This window comes from Cuculus canorus, chromosome 6 (genome assembly GCF_017976375.1).
Source record: "Cuculus canorus isolate bCucCan1 chromosome 6, bCucCan1.pri, whole genome shotgun sequence".
Lineage (NCBI taxonomy): Eukaryota > Metazoa > Chordata > Aves > Cuculiformes > Cuculidae > Cuculus > Cuculus canorus.
Window position 1 is genome coordinate 12,246,679 of NC_071406.1, and position 21,289 is coordinate 12,267,967.

General features: G+C 43.0%; 1 protein-coding gene across 1 annotated transcript in view; it reads right to left on the bottom strand.

Moving 5' to 3' along the window:
* Window positions 1-21,289, bottom strand: part of PDIA5 (protein disulfide isomerase family A member 5) — a 104,467-nt gene that overhangs the window by 71,818 nt on the left and 11,360 nt on the right. The window contains exons 2-5 of the mRNA XM_054070183.1: window positions 20,634-20,760; window positions 16,781-16,868; window positions 3,054-3,137; window positions 2,260-2,305 (exon numbers count right to left, since the gene is read on the bottom strand). Coding sequence (XP_053926158.1) covers window positions 2,260-2,305; window positions 3,054-3,137; window positions 16,781-16,868; window positions 20,634-20,760 — 345 coding nt within the window. The remainder of the gene's footprint in view (window positions 1-2,259; window positions 2,306-3,053; window positions 3,138-16,780; window positions 16,869-20,633; window positions 20,761-21,289) is intronic.

Sequence of the window (21,289 nt, forward strand, 5' to 3'; positions counted from 1 at the left end):
AATAATTTTGCCTCACTGAAATTTGCTATCTTGCAGTCTTCCATGAACTGCTCCGGTGGGGGACCCTTCCACAGATTGCAGTCCTTTGGGAACAAACTGTTCCACCAGAGTTCCCCCACAAGGTCACAAGTCCTGCCAATAAACCTGCTCCAGAATGGGCTCTTCTCTCTTCACAGGTCCACAGGTCCAGCCAGGACCCTGTTCCAGGACAGGCTTCCCATGGCGTCACAGCCTCCTTCGGGCATCCACCTATTTCCACATGGGGCCCTCCATAGGCTACAGGTAGATATCTGCTCCACCGTGGACCTCCATGGGGCACAGCCTGCCTTGCCATGCACGGTCTTCTCCACAGGCTGCAGGGCAATCCCTGCTCTGGCACCTGGAGCACCCCCTCACCATCCTTTCGCATCAACATCGGTGTCTGCAGAGTTGTTGCTCTCACATATTCTCACTTCTCTCTCCAGCTTTTTCTCCCTTCCTAAATCTGTCATCTCAGAGGTGCTACCACCATCACTGATGGGCTCAGTCTTTGCCAGCAATGGGTCTGTCTTGGAGCCAGCCTACATTGGCTCTGTCAGACAAAGGGGAAGCTCCTAGCAGCTTCTGACAGAAATCACCCCTGTAGCCCCCTACTACCAAAACCTTGCCACACAAACCAACCAAATAACTCAAACAGCTCAGATCCTAACACAAGTCTCAGCAGCAGGAAGTTCTGACTGCCAACTCACCCCACTGTAAACACTGAGCTATCCTTTATTCCTCTTTTTTTTTTCTAACAGTAAACTCACAAGGGCATCTCTGCTAATTACATAAGGATTTAGTTACTTAAGTAAAATTAAAGCTTTGCTCAAAAAACTGTGTGTACTATCAGCTGCATCAGACACATCCATAAAATTGCCCATTACTTCGGAAGAATCCTTTTGCAGTTCTCTAGAGCCGTGTCCATCATTCTCCAAAATGTCATACATGTATTAATATATCTACTGGATGCCTGGAAAGAAGATCCAAGTTTTATTGCGAGAAGCTTGCTGAATGATGTGAAATAAATCCTTTAATCTCCCTGTTCTTCACTACGTCCACCTGTCCATAAAATAGGTATGATACCCTATGTAATCATGTTACTTTGCTGCTCCCTGTAACGTACTGGGAGATTCCTGACAAACACAGCTGAGAGAAAGGTAGGTCACAGCTTCAACAGAAGAAAATAGGGAGAAGAAGCAGTACACGGGGAGAAATACAGAAAACAGTCAGGCAGCTATGAGCAACAGAACAAATAAACACTCAGCCGACTTCTTTGACTACTGCACAGCTCTGATGCACCGTATAACATGTAAATCACTAGCAGCTTGCTTCACAGGGGCACTTTCTTAAATTAAGAAAGACTAGAGCTCTTAGAGGGAGGAAGCTTCAAAACCCCTCTTCCACCCATACCAGAACTGCACATCCCTCTCCACAGATGCTGCTTTCTTCTCCCCAGCAGGCAGAGCCAGGTTTGTTAGAGGAGAAAGAGAAAGGGGAACTGAGCATCAGAGCTGGACAGAAGTAACTTTTGGAAGCCAAGTCATTGCAGGACTGCAGCCTCACACAAGGATACTCCCAGGGCTTCAAAGAGGAAGGCTGCACACCTTACTGTAAGGCCTGCTTACTGTGCTTTTAGTCCACTATTTCCACAGTTGCCAAGATCAACACATTCATTTCGCATTTCATATCTTCTTCCCATTGTCCTCACAGCATGTTGGTTTTTGTTGCTTTTTGTCAAGGTTTGCAGGAGGAGAAGGAAGATTGTTTTATCCTTGCTGCACTAGGGACATATGCATAGGAACTGCGGTTCCATAATCCAATAAAAGATAAGGCCACTCAGCTCTCTTTAAAGTTTATAAACACACAACCTAAAAACCTCAGAGAACTCCTTATCAAAATGCAGTATAAGCTAATGCTTTTAGTTATACTGCCATTAACAGCATCTTGTAATCAAAACAAGAAAAATCCTATTTGTATCCAGCCTGCAAGTTAACTCACAATTTACCTTACAGTTCAATGTGGGTTAAATCTTTTTCATAATAAACAATTTTCCTGAATCTGTAGTTGGCAGATGTTTACACACACGAACACCTTTAGGTCTTTCTGACAGCTGTTTATGAAGATTAACCCCGCCCTTCCATGCCCTCAGCATGAATTAGTACCAACACCTGTTTTTAATCCACAAATATCTCCCCCATATCTAGCAAAACCAAAATAATAATAAATATTTAAATTTACCTTCAATGTGACCGCTCTGTTATATTCAGTGTGAAATGCACCGTCTCTGTTGAACAAGGAGTGGGGAATAGTGTTAACTTAAGTAACGTCGCTGGAAATCATACAGCTTTCTCTCCCTCGCTTCTCACTAACCAGAATAACATTATACTGCCAGAGTCACTGAACTAAGTAGAATTTACAGTACAGTAGTTTAAGGGGGGGGGAGGGGGGGAAGAGTAACAAAAAAGGGAGGGCGCAAAACACAGCGTAAAGCAAACAGGTTTCTAGTAGATAATTTCCTCCCTGACACTTTAACAAGAATATTTACTAAGGCATGATCTTTAAAGATGGAGATGCAGCTGATTGGTGTCTCTTGCACTTAATAGTACTCCCACTCCTATTATTTCCAGGAAGGAAATCTCTTGCTGTCTGACTACACTTGCCTTTCTCCACTTTACGAAGTACTATCTCAAATCAGAAAAGCAAGCACAAATTGGTGCTTGCAAGCATATGACAAAGAAAGTAAGAGAGCTCAAACCTAAGCCCTGTGCATTGGGTAGTTTTAGTTCATTGCGACTATCTCCCAGGCTCCACTTGTACTTTTGGTATACTCTATTCAACAGCAGAATAAATTTATCTCAACTTCTCTCACAACACATGCTTGCAAGCTCAAGAAACAGCAATTGATTTCACATGTCAAAGGATAAAAAAATAAGAAGTCTTCATGCTGCAGCAGTATGGAGCTGCAAGGAGAACGAATGGTCCTAACAGGGGCATCAACAATGAGGAACTACAAATCCCAGCCCAGCACTCACTTATAATGGAGTAATTCCACTCCTTTCTCCTTTGAATTAGGATCTACTTTCATCTTCTTGCATAATTTTCGGCTTTCAGTATCACTGCAAAAAACATATTGGAAGAAAAATGGTTACAAGAAAGGAAATCAAATGCATTCAGTTCTGAAAACTCATTGCTGTGCTTCCTCATCAGCAATTAGTTGCAAGTAACAGTAATTAGGAAGCTGTTCAGCAAAGTTTGTGGGGAAAGCATTGTGGAAAGCTGCATTAGCCAATTTATTTCTGTTTGCTTGGTCAGGACACAGTGAACTGTGTTAAAACCACATTCCAAAGCCAGGTCCTAACCAGTAGAAAAGCAGACCATTCTGGCATGTCGAAATATCTCACGAGACCTTCCTTTCCATAGGATTAACATAAAATTTACAAAGTCAGTTTTCAAGAAGACCATGTTATTGTTAGGGTATTGTTCAAATATCACTATGAAAAGATGCACTGAGAACGAGCAGGTCAGGTTTTATATCTGGCAGAAGATAACTCAAAACCAAAAAGCCGATCTTCATGGTATGTCCAAGCCCAGATCACAAATGGCTAGCCTTAAAAAGATCCCGCAGAAAACAAAAACCAAGTCAAATTCTGTAGCCCCAAGCTCAGCAGCTCCATTCACTCTAGGCATGAGGGATGCGTCCTGAAACAAGTGGACATAAAGACCATCTGGCACAGCTCCTGAAGAAGGAAGCAAGTAACAGCAGACAGACCTGCTAGAGGTGGTTTTGAAACTGAATGAGTGTGAACTGCTTCCAACACCAGATTAGGCTGAACTGAAGAAGAGGAAAGGATCATGGGAGAAAACTGCATATATGTTTGCTTAGGTGGGCAAGTAAAGGGTCTTTGTGATCTAACTGATGTCTTAAAGCACAAGCAAGACTGTGAGGATACTTCAAGCTAAGGTGAATATGAAGTCAGTCAAAGGCCTGGGGAGATGAGTGAAACACTGCAACTACAAAAAAAGAGATGATGATTCACATTGACAAGACTATTCTTTGCACTGACAAACAGAAAGATTAAAAACCTTGGAAACTTGTTCCCAGCAGAGGACAACTTGTACTTTTTACACAGATAAATCAATTTTGAAAATTAAAACACTGAAAACCCATCAAGTTTAAACTGATTAGAGACACATTAGGGACACCAAGATGCAAGGGTTGCAAAAGCCCCACCAAATTAAGTGCTGCTGCCAGCACTGGTGCTAACTCTCCCAGTGTTCTCCAGCTGCCTTTCTACAGATGTAAGGCATAACAAACAGTAAGTTTGCAATGTGCTGCAGTGGATACCCTGCCTGCTATTAGAATATTATGCAGAAGATGGAAATGAGCATTTTAAGGAACTAACAAAGCATGCAACTACCTCACCAGAAAGGAGCACTTGTAATCCCAACTGTATAGAAGCATGTTTATCTGAAGAGTCCTACTGAATTGTTGATTCTTCATTTTCAGATCACAGCCAAAGCTACTCATTACAACCCATAAATGTATTCTTTGTTTCTCCAGGAGGCTGAAAATCTGAGACCGAGAAGACAGTTATTTTCCTGTTGTATGCTGCATCTTTGTTTACCCCAGAATGTAGTGGAAGGTGGAGCTAAAATATGTACTCTGTTCATTGAATAATATGAACATCTCTTCCTGTAATAAAACTAGAAAACAAAAAAAAGACAGCCTGGATTCGGAGTTTTGCTGAGAAGCCGGTTTGCCATGTGGAGTCTGCACAAGAAAGCCTGCAGCAACATTAAACCCAGGAGCCAGCAACATCCTGTCTTCCCTCACCTGTAGTCCTCCAACAGTCCCATAGGCTAAACCGAAGTGACTCAAAGGTCAGGAAATCTGAGGAGAACGCACCAGTTTCAGAACACCCTCCCATCTTACCCCAGACAGATCCAGAGGTACAGAGAAGTCCCTGCAGCCCTGTAGTCAGCTGGAGCTGACTGCCAGACAGTGAAGGAAAGGCAGCTTATATCACAGTTGACATCCGTAAATGCTCTTTTAGATATTCCCATATGTTTCCAAGATACACATATATTTGCAGCCACTTCAGCCTTCCCAAGGCAAATGTTAGGTGGCTGAGGCGAACAAATGTAACACTGAAACCCACCTCCACTAACAGGGTCTGTGAAACCCCGAGACATACAGACAGTTGTTCTGGCATCAGTAGGAGACCAAAATGAGTATCAAGACGCGTCTTAATTCTGTTGCCAGTTCTACCACCAGTTTGGTGTAATTGGTCCTTATACGAGATTTAAAGATACAAACACTCATCTTAGAAAAGTTGTGCAAAGTTTATAGTTGAAAAAGGCTACAAAATATTACCGCTGCAATGTACCTGCGAGCAAGCAGCTAGTGACTCCTACCACTCCAACTCCTAATGATTCATTTTCTCTTTGCACGAGTTTTATTAAAAATAAGAAAGATAAGAACAGTTGTTTCATTGAAGTCTGCCCTGCTTTCAGGGCTGCTCCATTTGTAGAGATTCATGTATCTGCTTGAATGCACATCCATTATCAGAGGAAAGAAAGCAGCAGTTTTCTCCAGTATGTCTCCTACCATTTAGTGGGCAGATTCTCTGCACCGCTGCATTGGGAGTTTAGTCTGTTTATGCAAGCTATCTGCACTGATGCAAGGGATGAAAGAGGAGCAAATTCCCAGAATAGGAAGTGTCTAAATATGTATCAGGAATTTTTTCATGCATCAGTGCACATTTTTGCACATGCCAGACCCACCAATTCAGATGCGATACTAATGATTCTTCGGAAAAAGCTGAATAGGAGACATATTGAAATGGCAGAGAGAGACCCATTCAGCTTTTCCTTCTGCTTTCACTTACAGCCAGACAAAAATAACCTGCAAAGAGCAACCTGCTCTGATAACACTTGGTAATGACCATTACCCTTAATAAAAGTAAATATCAACACAGATGCAGTCTCTGCTCTGAGATTTGTCTCTTTTGGATCTCAGCCAATAGCTTCTCTCTAAAGATGAGCTCCTCAACTCTCACATGGGAGAGAGTAATTAGGACTCCAGTTCTTGCAATTTAATTATACCACTTGAAGAGGCAGCGTAAGAGCTTGTTATACAGACTAGAATAAAAAAATAAAAAAAAAAAGAAAGAAAAGAAAAAAATCAACAACTTAAAACCCAAGAAATTACCTCCAAACTCAGCACTCTGCTATCCAGGCCCAGATACTCCAGACAAGGCACCAGGCTCAGGAAATACTGGTTTGAGGACGAGGTCAGTACCGTGCCCCCAGCAGCCATCCTTAGCCACCTCACCACATTTCTGTCCAGAGAAATTTGAACCCTTGCAGGTCCCTGCTGAGCTACTGCTGAAGGGACCCCTGCACTGCCTGCAGGCAGTGCTAGAAATTACCCAGCTTTATCTCTGTTTTGGATGATTTTCCACATCAACCTGTTTGCAATACCACAAAGGATCTAAGCAGCAGCTGTCTATGTGGTATTAAGGTTAGATTTGAAGTGGCACCATGGCACAGCTTCCTTCCATTCCCCACAGGCACATTCTCCACACTCCCCTTCCAACTAAACCAAACCGGGGCTCCAAAAATGCTCCTTTGCTGGAGAAGCAAAGACATACGGCAGTTTGGTAAAAAGAACAAGAAAATGAAAGATCCACGCTGACCTGACCTGACTAAGCAGAAAGTCTAAGTAACAACAAAGACCGGGTGCATTGCAGGAATACTTCACCCCTTTCATTCATATCCTCACCTTCTCTACTGTGAGATACTTCTGTCATCTGGAGTTATAACAGACCTAGCAGGAAGCCTGAGAGGAGTGCTCCCTGTAAACCTCTGGGGTCCCCTGTCAGTGTTAGCATGCACAAATAACCACTTTGCACAGGCAGCCAGCTGTTACCGAGGCAGGAGGAGGGCGAGAGGCTTGGGAAGGAGATCTGGCCTCCTTTGGCTCACCACTAGTGAAACCAGCACCTAAAGTGGATGTGCCACACGCACTCGTCAGGAGCAGTGCGGGATGCTCTGCCCGTGCAGGGCTGCCCACAGGCCTGGGAGCCCATGGCCAAAAGGACAGAGAAGCAGTGAGAGACACTGATGGCAGTCCCAGAGAAAGGCTTCTGCAGCAATGTGGCAAGGTAACTTGGAGAGAGAAAGACCAGAGGACAAAGTCGGACAGGAGGAAGACAAAATAAGATCCAGGGGTTTGGCTGCAGTAAGCCCACATTGGTTTCCAAAACCAAAACAATTCCAAGCTGTATGGATCCTGAACAAGACATGGTGTTTGGAGGTGCAATGCAAAACACCCTCCTTGGAGGGAATTCAAATACTGTCCTGGCAGGTCCTGAAGGCAGCAGGATAAGATTGAGCACCCTTGGCACCATCCTCTCTTATAAGCAGAAATAAGCATCTGCAGCTCCCTAATTATTTCTCTTATCACATAATGCTGCTCATCAGCTTCTCATCAAGAAGGGAAAACAGCCCTACAACCACATCGGGCCCTGGGGAGGAAGGATCCAGAATGCCTGTCAAATCCCCTCTTAGGAAAAGACAAAAATGCCATCCAAAAACAGTTTGTATCTCCAGTTGCCAAAATAACAGCAGCATGTGTATGGGCTGTATGGCCACGCCACTTCAGCGCCTCGGTGCTGGCATTTACTAACACTTTGCACTACAGACTGGACCCAGACTTCTTTTTCACCCCTATCTACAGTGTTCCCAGGCACAAGAGAAATGATTAATAAACACACTGACAGCACCAATTTAAGTAAACAGGTCAGTAAATCTGCCTGCGCTACATCACTCCTCTATCAGTGTACCACGTAACCACACGTGAAACACACACCTCACAATATGTAAACAGTTTCTCTTTTCTATCTGTATCTCTCTCCATCTGACACAGGGCTCAAACACCCACATGAATGATACTTCTGCAGTCCTTTATATCACAGTTGCACTCGTAGACCCCAAGACAATGAAGGCTCTGTTGCATTGAGGGCTGTATAGACAAACACCATCACATTCACAGCTGGAAGACAGGAGATTGAGCAGGTAAGGCAGAGGAACAGACTCTGAGAGCAGGGCAGTATCGCAGAGCATAAACAGGGCTGCCAACAAAATAAGCCTCCCAACACTAGAAAAAGCTTTCAAAGGTATCAGTCAAAGCCGTCATCTTGTTATCAGCATGCTCACTCATTATTCTCTCTGTTGTTTAATTGCTTTCACTTATGTTATGGTGAAAACCATTGGACAGATAACAAGTTCAGGTATAACTCCAGGGAAGTGCAACTGCAATTTCAGACCAGCCCTCAGAAGTGAATTATCAGAGCTTCCCAGCCCAACGTGCAGCCTCTACAAAGCCCTCTGGCTACCTTCCAGAGAATACCCTCTCCAGACAACAGACCGATAAACATCCTGAGAAAGCACAGAGTTGAGATCCTGCCAAACAGCTAATTGAGCTTGTGACCCAAAAAAGCAGCAAAAGGAGTGCCAATGCCAGAAATTTCCTCAAGCCACATAAAAATAAAAACCACATTTGCACTTGCAAACCTAATCTGAAAGAGGAAGTCATTAACAGTCAGTTGTAGTTAGATGTGCTCCTACAAGGTTTCAAAATCAAAAATGCAATTCATTAGCCATTGGTGGGGACAATATCGGATTTTGACTACACTCCTTCCAGTCATCAATCCTGCCCTCCAACAAGGACTGCGTGATCCATTTACACTACAGCAGCTCGTGTGCTCAGCTGACAAAATGAAGGCAGACCAACTCTTACAAAACTCTCCTCCTCTCAGACTGTGGGCACTGCCTCCTCATCACCCCCCCTTCTCACTCCCAGCCTGGGACAGCATGCTGACGGTATGTTACATTTGTAAGGCACTTCGTATTCCCTACTGATTCCAGACCATTTTCTATCACTGTCTTGAGACAGATCTGGAATCCGAGGAGAGGGGAAAATCACTTCTCAAACCGTAAGCCTAGCTTGCAAGAGTGCATCTCCAAAGAGCTGTGCTAAACAGCCACTGGATGGTAATGGCATACATCTACTCAAACAGAAAGCCCATATGCAGCTCTCTGTGCAGACAGGCACTTTGATACTACGCTCCTGAGTGAGGTTTAAGAACCTACAGACACTAAAATAGGAACAGGACCCAGGAGAGATGGATGCAGAAGTAATCAGCACAGGGAGCTTAAAACACAAGATTTATCTTTGAAAACAAAGCACCATTTAGCCACTGTTTTAGGTTCCTGACAGAAATTGTTTTAAAAAAGGAGTAACAATAGCAACAGGTTTCCATAGCACAGAACAAATGAGCCACTCAAACGAAACGGCAGATGAAAAGCATGAATCTTTGAAGGGACGGGGAAGCAAGAAAACGAAAACCAGAAAACATACTGCTGGAAAGAATTAAAGATTAGGATTAGCCAACTGACAGGACAGAGTCTCATATGAATTTAGGGCCTGGTTTTTTTCCCCTAGAACACAGTAAAAAGCCTTCCTGTGACCCACAAGGCAATCACAGCTTTCTGCTCCAAACGCTCCCCTGGAACGTGCCAGGAATGCAAAAACAATAATCCATGTGCTGTGAAGGCCCAGCACTACTCATCACCCAATACAAACGACTCCCTGTACCCATTAGTCAATTAGAAAGGCCAGGAATCTATAGGAATGAGATTAAAAAGAAGTATTTTCAGAAAATTAAACCCCATGAGATTAATTTTTACTGCAAGGAAGAGTGAGCCAAGGAGTAGAAAGAAACCCAAGACAAAAAGGTAACATGCATTGTCAAGGAAAAACAATTAAGGGAAAAAATTATAAGCTCCAGCTCCACAGAAAGTCAAGAAGTTATAACAAATGGTACTTTCCATGGAAGTATAAATTAGTAAGAAGCACTCGGCAGCCCACATACCTGCACAGAAATAAGGCAGAAACATCCACAGGAGATTCCAAAGGCTTTGCAGGAACTTCTATAAATGCCGAAGAGTCAAATTCTTTGCAAAGTGTCAGCTTTCCTCACCAGACCCACCCAGACCTCCTCTAACCCACAGAGCCTGGTACAGGGGTACACTGCCCTGACCAGGGCTACCACTCTATTTTGAGTTCATACTAAGATCCTTAAGAAGGCAGGTTTTGAATGTATCATCCAAGGGCACAAAGTCACTGCCGCACATTCTACCATTCCCTTGGTGCCTGTTTTATCACCTTTAGCTGTGCTGGGGGCCTGGAGAGGATGCTAGAGGATATTTTAAATAAAGTATTGAACGCAGGAAAATGGAGGTAACTTCATATTAGCTATTCGCAAACTTACTCTTCATTTTAGTCTCAGAAGCAGCCACGTTGAAGATTCACAGTTAATGAGAAATTCTAGGCAAAACCAATGTTTAGGGTGAAACAGATATGAGCCCAAGCTTGTAGACCCAAGCACTACAGTGAATTTTAGTTAAACACTCAGCATTTCAGCATTAATACAATACAAAAGACTAAATGGGTTTATGTCAGGAACTGAGAGCTTGCTTAAAAAAAAGAGAATTTTTGTTTCCAGACTGACAGAGCACTTCCTGCATGGTCACTCTTCCAGTAACATAAAAGGGCTTTAATGTGAAATAGCATTAACTGCACAGACAGGTTATGATGAACACAGGAGGAAGGTATTGAAAATCTATGCTGCAAATGCAGAGTTTGCCTATATAAATTGTATTCACACAAGGATCACGTTGCCAGTGTAACTATGCTTGCAAGGTGTTCCTGATGGATACCTGGCTTATCTCCCCTGGACCAGCTGCAAACAGAGCCCCTGCCAATTCCCCCAGGCTGGCACCTAACATTATGTGCCACCCATTCCTGAGCTGCCACTGCCCTTTGCCTTCAAGTCCACTGTAGAAAAAGCCAGAAGTCTCAGACACAGCAAATCTACTTGGACGGAAGAGGTAGCATCAGTGCAAGAGCAGCACTCGTTTCTTCTTTCTTTTTTTCTCTCCTCATTAGATCTGGTCATTTTTATTTGCAATTTCAAAGCTTTTCATCGGCTTTAAAATTCAGCTACAAGGAAGGATGATGAGTAGACTTATTCTCTTAAATAAATCCTACTGCTGATTTGGTTTACAGGAGTGCCGGTAGAAACTAAAGAGCAAAATGACACTTAAAGCCATCTGTACCGGTAGCCTTATTTCTGAAATTCCTCCCTGCTATTTCAAGGCATTAAGCAAATTAATTTATGATTGCGTATATGGGCATAGCCTTTCTGTATGAAAGCACAAGGAAATTAATAGTTTGAGAAGGAAGATTTCAAAGAGGCAGATAAACACAAAAATTGGGGGAAATCCCAGAAAAGACAGCTACTCATTAGATTTGGCTCTCTCCTGAACCAGCAGATATTTAGATACAGAGCCCTGAAAGGGCTGCTCTACCAGCCAAATGATGGTCTTACCTCTATGCTAAGTGTCATGGAATTACAACAACAAGTAATTACTAGGGATGGGGACTACAAGAATGATGCACAGGACACACAAAAAGGACTACAAGGGATACACATACAAAAGCAGAAAAAGGCGGAATAAAACCAACCAAAAATTAGTCAGACATTTTAACCAGATGGCATTTCCTCTTCCTAGCAGTCTGATGTGCTAAAGCCAAGCACATGCGCTATGACAGCAGATAGAAATCACACAGCTTTGTTTATGTTTGGGACCTACAGTAAGGAGAACCATACAAGTGGTAGCTGGGAATAAATACCCTTAGCCAAAGAAATGGGTGCTTTTTTGAAAGTATCAATCCATAGCTGGGCAGTTCTGTCTCATCAAAAAAAACGAGACAATTCAGTAACAGCAAAACTTAGGAGCGTTCACTAAATCACATTCAGGATGGAAAGAGACAGTTTCAACCTCCTGCTACCTCCTCAAAGCTGCACCTGACCACAATGCATTTTATAATCTCCCAAACAGATTTTCTTCTCTTCGAGAAAGCCATCTTACTTTCTTTCCCCTTCCACTTCCAAACTATTTACAATCTTCCAAGTAACATTAGTCTTTGGCCACCCCATGATCTACCAAAAAACCTACTCGACAAGGCTAGATGATAACTTCATATTGATTTCTCTTCAAAACCAGACCCCAGGGCATCACAAACTAGGACTGGAGCTTTGTTCGCTTTCAAGACAAGCAACAAAAAAATTTGTTGCTCAACTCAAGCAGTAATTTTATCTTATTGTGTTCCCAGGCGCATCACTCTGTACCTTTTACTCACCATGATAAGGATTTGTCAGGAGTTTCTACGAGGGAACGTGCAGAGGCTGCAGCACGCACACGGACCATCCGTCCACCTATGCATCCCACACCAGCTCCACTGCACTCTAAGCTGCTATTTCAGTTAGCAGCATGCAAGCTCCAAGATCACACAAAGGACAAGACACTTGCTTTTTTGCAGGCATCTTAAGCTTTCAGCTCCCTCTATCAGCCTCCTACTAAAAATAATTGAATAATAGTCCTCCGCTTGCTCACACACCCATCCCAATCACATCTAAACTCATCTATGCTGCTGTAGCATGTTCTCTTTCAAAGTTCGACAAACTCTTTATAAACATCAACTAATGAATCGGGCCATATTTACCCAGCTGCCTGGAAAACAGATACACCTTTTTTTAACTGCACGAAGTAAGAAGTGAATCATCCACAGAGCCAGGAACAGAAGCTAGGACTCTCAGATCCTATTAACACGGCATCTCCCCAAACCCAGGTCTCAAGACACTTGCTCATAAGACATCTGGAACACTCCAAAGATGCACTGATCTGCAATGTTGTGCTCTATCCCTGCTACAGGTTAGCCTCAAGCCAGAAAAAAATGCAACAGGTGATACAACAGGGAAATAAAGAAATAAAAGGTTGCAGAAAGTGTTGTGTTCAAACTGAGAGCAACAAAAAGCAGCAATCATGCAGAATATTGCATTTACCAGGTATTATTAAATCAATATTCTGTCATCGCTCACACCAATGTTCATTCAACATCAAACACCGCAGCAATGACTTCCTAATTAAAACACAGAAAGGCTAGAATAAAACATTTTTTGTCACATTTGTTTGTGGGTCTTTTATTGACATAAAATAGTTTCAAGTCTAATTGTGTACAGAGCCACAAATGCTATCTCAGCACACAGGAGCAAACAGCAACCACTTCAATGCCACAAGCAATTCCCCTGCTGCCCCTTCATCTCTAGCAGGAGGCACCTATCTGCCTGCGCAAACTGATTGAAATCTCCTGTGAACGAGGGCTTTATCTGCAATACTGCATACAGAGGCACTCCTGAGCGTGTTGCAATCAGCATGGCTCTGCTCCAGCGTGCCACTTAACATAAGTGAGCCTAACTTCACAGGAAAGGCAGGTACCTGGCATTTCCCTACGTCTTCTAAGCCCAGGCACTCTGGGGATTCTCTGCTATCCTGCCGCAAAGTGACAAATTAAGTGGCAACCTCCTCAACTCTGCACTAACCATCTCGGCAAGAAACTAAGTATTTCCCCACATTAGGCTGAAAAACTTACCCCTCTGGTTTCCCTGAGAGCACTCGACCTGGAACTGAAAGCTCAAGTCTAACCTCCATCCCACACCACAGACCTAACAGAAGCCAAGGCCAAGGAGCGCGGTTTCCCTGTAAGCCAGCAATTCAGGCAGCCCGTCTCCAGCCGCAAACCTGCGCATTCCCTCCACTGTATGAAATACAGAACATACTGCTGAGACTTAGCAATCCATAATGACTTCCGTCAGTGGAGCAGTCTGTTCTTGCTTACTCCTGAAAATCAGGGGAAGAAGGAGAATGACAAGAAACAAAAAACAACACTGCCAATAAAGAGAAAGAAAAGAAAAAGACTGCCATCACCACCACAGGGAAGCAGAGATACAAACCACAACTCTGCATGTATGCCAGCCTTGCCAATGTTTGGATCTGAAGGCAAAGAAGTCCGCTACAGCGGGATGCAAAGAGCAAAGCCAAAATTCCCTGCTAAATATTGCTGCCAAACAAGCTATTTCTTGTCAATATTTGTAAAACAAATTGAGCTTGTGCTGTAAATATCCCTGCATCTGTGTGCTGTTTGTTTCAGTATGAAGACTTGCAAATAAGCTTCACAGCATACTTGCAGTGGGAGAATAGCTTGGGCAGCGCTGGTAGGACTCAGCTGTTCAGGCCCTACAACTGGCCCTTTGTGACTGGTGAGACGGCACTACTGCAGCCTCTCTTGTATTATCATGGCAACGAGGTGGGCAGCAGTTTGCAGCCACCTGCATTCAAAAAACCAAAAGCAACAAGCAAGGGGAAAAAAAAAATAATCTTTCAAGGAAAAAAAAAATTCTTTAAAAGTTACCTCAACACTAAGAGACTGATTTCAGAATGCTTTAAAGATTTAACAATGACAAAACTTATTTCAGGCTCAAACTACGTGTTTGTGGGTTTTATTTTTGCACGTGTCAAGACCTCATTTGCCACAAGCCAGTCTTCCAGCTCACCCTGCCCCATGAGGCAAGTCAAAAAAACCCTCTGTTAAGACATCCCTCAGCAGAAAAGAGGAATAGAAGAGACATCTCTGACAAATACCCAGCTACAGTTGGACCGATCACCTATTTTTTCCTGGTTCTTCCCAAATGAGTGATCTGAAAGAAGTGCTGTTCTACCCTCAAAGAGAGTTACGGCTATTGCTACGTTACAGCACCCTGTCCAGTGGCTGTCACATGGCAAGTGGCAATCTGACTGTGATATTACTGCCATCAAAGCAAATTTTAGGAACCTACAAATCTATTCCTAGGACTCCCAACCTCTTATTGCATGACTTTTACCAGGCTGCTTCACCCTCTGGGAATAACTCACCTTTCATTACAAACAGGAAGTTTAAGTTAAATATTTCCTCACTGTGGTCATAGGAAAGGCACTGCAAGTACCAAGCTTCCTATGAAATGTATTAAAACACTACCTGGTGGAGACTTCAAAATAAATTTCTGGCAAGTAACTTCCATAACAAAGTCTGGGTTAGATTATAACATTTGGAAAGGGAGAGCATATTAGCATATGATGAATTTAAGTTTATTTTACAGCAAAACCAACAATTTCTCTCCCCATCACCATCACTTACGAACTCAGGATCAAAGACTGACCCATTGAACTAAGTGCCAAAACTTTTCTGGATTTCAAATGGAAGTCCTAAATGATGTACCTTTCCTTCCCCAACCCAGAACTAAAATACATCCTGGAGATGTTTACTGCTTAGTTGTATTATTTTTGAAGGGCCAGATAAACAGCATCATCATTCCAGCAGTCAAACACATACACACACGCACCCCACCACCACACGTTCCAGCAGTTGAAAATACACACACACACACCTACACAGACCCCCACGGAAACAGAAGACGTAAAAAGGCAGTGACCACTCCAGTCAAAAAATGGGGCAGATTAGAAACTAATGCCAAGAGGCTCGTCCTATTCGCTAGCCATCATTACTGACAATCAAAAATTGTTTATCAGTGCTTTTGCAGGAAAGGGAGACGGAATTTCAGAGCTACGTCAGATCTCCACGCAACCTTCTTCTTGTCAGGGTCAATACAATTTATTTTCTGGCTTTTCAGCAGGTGGTACAGGCTTCACCGATCTGAGGAGCAGCCCTGCTTTCTGCCAGCTGATGACTTGGAACACCGTCCCCGTTAGCTGGGCAGAGATGAAAGTTTCTGTGCATTTGGACAAGCCCAGTAGAATGCAAATAGAAGGCAGAGGATTCCACGGGAGAGATACCTGTCTAGTGGCAGGGGGAGAGCAAGACAGGTTAACCAACAAAAGCACATTGTTTGCTTTAGCAATGATTTATTTTGTGTTACTGCTTGATGGATGGAGATTGGTTTCGAAAGTATAATTTTAAGGGAGCTACATGGTTTTCAGAGCTGACTTAGATTTGCGCATGGCACACAATTTATTCATACCACGGCAATCCACCCAAACACAAAGGTAAGCAGCAAGCTGCTCCTCTGCAGCACAGGAAGAGGAATTTGCCACCTGCAGGCAAAGCTCTCAAACCTGCAGAGACAGAGAGCTGCTATGATACACAAGCTAAAACCACAGGCAATGTGTTACTGAACAGAACCACAGTGGAGGTTTTCACACCTGCAAACCAGAAAGTACACACCTGTTCATTCCTCGCCACACAAGAATAAACCTACAAAACAAGTTTCCCCGCCTCCACATTAAAAATTGCCATGAACCTACAAGCACAAAGAGTGTTCTCTAAAAGAAAGCACATTTTATTCAGAAACACAAAAGGGTAGACACTTCAAAACCAAGCAAACAGCCCTACTCCTTATGCAACTTTTGCAATTGGAGAACTGCATCGCCTGTCAGCTGAGGCACAACATGTGGGATTCTCCTTCCCCAGCTTGTGGGAAAGCCGAAGTAGTTAGCATTTCCATGCTACATGCTCCCCATGAAAGGCAATGCTATCTGGGGTCTCCAGCTTCAGGCTGAAGAGTACACTGTCAGAGAAGTGCGAACAGCTGTAAGGAAATAATGATTCCTCACCGCTGGTCCAAAGGAAGAGAAGATGGTGAGATTTGGCTCCCTACAGCTATTAAGAAACTGCAGAGAATGATGTAGGTTCAGTTACAGGCAAAAAATTTCAGAGTCATCAAAAAAAGCTAAGTCAGCAACAAAGGCCAAAAGGGGAGGGGAAGTGGGGGGAAGAGAAAAACAGCATGACACATACCCACAGTCTATCCAGCTTATAGTACCTCGTCCTTTTACCTCCTGGGCCACGCTGGACAGTAACCTGAGTGAGCTCTCTGCAGCAGCAGCTGGAAAACAAAATAAAATAATAATAAAAATAAATCAACAACTGCACTATTACTCCACATAGAAAAACACAATAGTGCATTCCTTTGTTCTGAAGCACTGCAAGAACATTCTCTCTAACTTGACGAAACCAGTATCAGAGGGATCAGGAAAATCTTCTGTAAACTAGAAGGAATGCTGGCTGCAGCTGAAATTGAACGGCTTCTTCTCTCTACCCCGCCCCCTTAAACAACACGCTGAAATTCATACCTCCAGGCACACTCCCTGACCTACATTTATGAAGCTATACTATGTGCTCTTCTGCAAACCAGCTTCCATCCCAACACTGCCTTTTTCCTGTGGCTGGGCATCAACCCATTTGTAACACTGCCTGCTAATTAGAGCAGCTTCATTTGGGAACTTCATCAGCTGTAAGGGCAAGTCATTCAGTATCTCTGCCTGACTCAATTCTGTCCCTGTCATACCCAGAAAACAACACGCTGTTATTCTCATAATAACCCTGAGAGCTACCCAAACCAACAGTGGTGAAGAGCTCAAAACTAATAGTAGAAAGCACTCAGGAAAGGTCCTTCCAAGAACTGTCCATATTATAAATACCCAGATGAGATTTTTGTAATGCCATGCCACATGGGCACATTTTGCAAAACACTTCCATTTCAAAACAGTCTTATAAACGGTATTAAAAATAAACAGAGAAGAAAAATGAGTGGGATTGTTCACTCAACCCCTGCTCAGATGTTGGCTAACCCAGCCCGTGCTAAGACCTGATGTGTGCTGGGAACAGCACCATGAGGTCCAACCAGAGCACGAGGCAGGCAGGACAGGCAGCCAGGAAGAGCGGAAGAGCCCTTATACAACCGCGGTCACCTGCAAACTGCTGTCTCCCACAGCCATTATCTTTTGCCTGGTAATTTCCTCAGAAGCCAATAACTTATGGAAATGGCACAGACCCAACCACCAAGCTGCTGGGTATAAAACATAAGCTTACCCAAAAAGCTTCTGAAGTGGATCCAGCAGCAGCTGGACTGCTGAGACTTCCCTGCTATCCGGTGTGCACTGGGCTGGAGCAGGAAGGATCAGCACACTCTCAGTCAGCTGGGTGACTAATTCTTTTCTTTCCCTCACAGGTGCACAATTTTAAGATTTACAGGTTGTAAGTTATGAAATATTTTTACCTGAATGGTAAAAAAGTGAATTAACATGACAGACCAGTCTGGGGGAAAGGGGATTGAGCCCCTGTTTGTCATGTTTGTTTATTGTATTTCTTAATGATCGCATGAAATAAAGTTTAAATCACAGAGTAAGTTGTCCTCTAAATTCAAGAGATCTGAATGGACCTGGACAAACGGGACAAAAGTTTGGGGGAGAAAAATACAGAGGTTCAAACAAGTATGAATTCCCCAACAGAAAGTGCTTCCTGCCTTGACAAACAAAACAGGAACCCAGATCCTCTTCCAGATCTATTTAAACTGCTGCTGCTCCAAAACTATTTCAGCTAATTCAATATAAGACGGGCTGTATGGGATCAGAGCAAACGCCTCTGTAGACCAGTACCTTGTCTCCGGCATTAGAAAAAGTGAAGGCCTATATTGGTCAGAGTAGGAAAGCAGAGCCAGGAGTGACAGCCACTTCAAATAATCTATAAGCCTCCACAATTTTTATGTCAAAAACCTCCTGAGCCACAAATGGCTCTTTACATTCGAGAGCCTTTGCTTGAGCCTGATGCCATCAGACACCAGCCCACACACATCAGCTCGCAAGAAACTCTCCTACCCTCAATACTGATAACACACAACTGCCACCTCTCTCCAACACAGGGACGCAGACACGTGGGGGAATTCCTCACATGTACTTGGAGTGGAAAAGTTTGACAAAGCCTTTAAAAATATGCATTCAGGACAGGACAAGACTTGCTCCAGAAGGCTTACTAGTTGAGCAGCCTTGGCAGGATACCCAGCCAATAGTGTGAACTAAACATCTATAAATGAGGACATCTCCTGAAACCAATGAATTTTCCGCTTGAGATAGAAATACCCATCCAGTTCTGCGCAGCTGAGAAGCGAAGTCTTTGTTCCAGCAGTACAAATGGCTGGCCAACATGTCATCGCAGCTGGGGGATGTATATCTGGGATTAGAACTGCACCTTCCAATTCCTATCTCTTTTTATTCCCCTCCCCTCTCTCTGGATGACAGGCAAGAGATTTCTAATTGTGCAAGGATCACTATTCTAGCAAGAAACACTAATCCCACAGTCAGCTCTGCATGCAAAGCTTCAGACCGCTAAAACCAACCAATTAAATAACAAAAACAGAAAAAAAGAAATCTCCACAACATGGCTTTTGAACAATGCCCACAGGGCAACATTTATTTGATGAGTGTCAGAGCTGAAGCGTTCTGGTTGTGCTTCTAAAAATGAAAGCAACCAACACTTAAAATATTAAGCGTAAAAAAGAAAATTTCCCATTTAAAGAGCTGAATAATACAGATGTCTTTTTTATCTAAAGTGTTCCTTTCAAAATCAAAAAGCGTTAGAAATTCTTTTATGACTTTCACTTTGAATCTGTTAGTACAAAACCATTTGGCCAAGTCTGAGGCCTCAAAGTTCCCCACTACAGCAAAACACAAATATTTTAATAAAAATTAAGTCACATATTTCACTTCAACTGTTTCAGAATAAGCTTATGTTTAGAAAACAAAGTTAATTATCCTAACACCTGCACACTTTTGTCTGCAAAATTCTCTGATACTGGGGGGAGGGAGGATATTAGGTCACCACATGCTGCTCCAATTTACCACACTATAAACCCAGCGCAACTCTACCAACATTAACACATTTAACTGTGCTAAGACCTTTTTGACAGGTCAGAACAGGAGGGCCCAACCCCCAAACAAAGCATTATCTTGCATTGTTTTCCTGCAGGAAGAAAAAGGAAGCAAAAACAATACAGCTCTAAGGAAAATCATCTTAGTGACTTCCATGTCCACACCAGTATTACGCACTTGCATATGAAGCCTTACTAAAGATTATTTTTTCATTTTACATGATGTTACACAAAACAACACCACACACAAAAAAAACCCAAGGCAACAAAGGAGGAAAGGTACATCAGGAGCAGAAAATCGAAAAGCAGACAGGCAGGTAAGAGCAAGAGTGAACAGCCAGTAAAGGAGCACCTGAATGACAGAGAAGACAGCAATGAGATTCAAGGGGACAGGTGGCATGATGTGAAATGAGCCATTTCTCCCTCTTACACAAGCAGTTAATTTTTTTATATTTTATTAATTAAAGTTGAAAGACAACCATGGGACATCCAAAGCTGTCAGAAGCAAAGATGGATTGCTTTCAGTACTACCAGTACTCATTAAGCCTTTCAGTGTCACCAGGAAATCGAAACTTGAAAACCACTGTAACAAATACACCATAAAGTCCTGACTGATAGCTACTATAAACAGCCAGTTTTGGAGACAAAGCCAGAATAAAGTGCATTTTTGCCAATGTGACAGAGCAATTAAATGATCAAATTAAAGATGACTCCAGTCCTGAAACATCAGGAGTCTCCGAGTTAGAACAAAGGACAGTGGTCCTGAAGAAGCCCTTGTAGTCATGTAGAAACACCTTGCAGTCACATAAGGCAACACTGAACAGAAAGCAAGTGAGAGGGAAGAGCTTAGTCATCTGAGCCTGAACACTGATAACTGAACACGCACACACCTTGCTGGGCATGAAGAACTGTGACATCAAAAAAAAGAGGGGAGGAGGAACTTACCAGATTTGGAATACAGCACTAGTACATTATTCCGAGTCCTGAGAAGCTTCTTAAAGTCCTTGTGGTCACTTATTTTTTCTATGAGTGGAGACACCTTCAACGAGTAAGCAAACGCTGGCAAGAATGCCTGCAGAAACACAGACAGAAGCATTAATAACAGCTTCCATGCTGAGAAACAAAATAGAAAGACAAACTGCTTCTGAAATTGCCTTGACCTTTTTCCATAATCTTGAGACACACTTCCTTAAATAAACTATCATATCGATTTTATCAGCAAAAGCAAAACAAAAAGCCATAGACATGACTTACTCAAACTGTATGTTTGAGTAACTGGACCGATACCACTCCTAGCAAACATCCTTAAGTGGAAAGATGAGATAACTACAACACCATGAAAGCCACCCCCGTTAGAAGTTTGTTCCCTGTCAGATAATAAGATAAAAATTCTTACGTAAATTTAATACACTGTAACAAGAGAAATATCAAATTACCACTTTGAGAGCACTCTTGTCCCTAAATCTGAGAACACGCTGCAATCTTCATCGAGTACTTTGATATCCCACAGAAGACAGTGAGAGCCACGAAGTTAAAACAGCTAACCCACGCTGACACAGAGCAGATGAAGGAAATTAAAACGGAATTTGTAAGTAACCCAG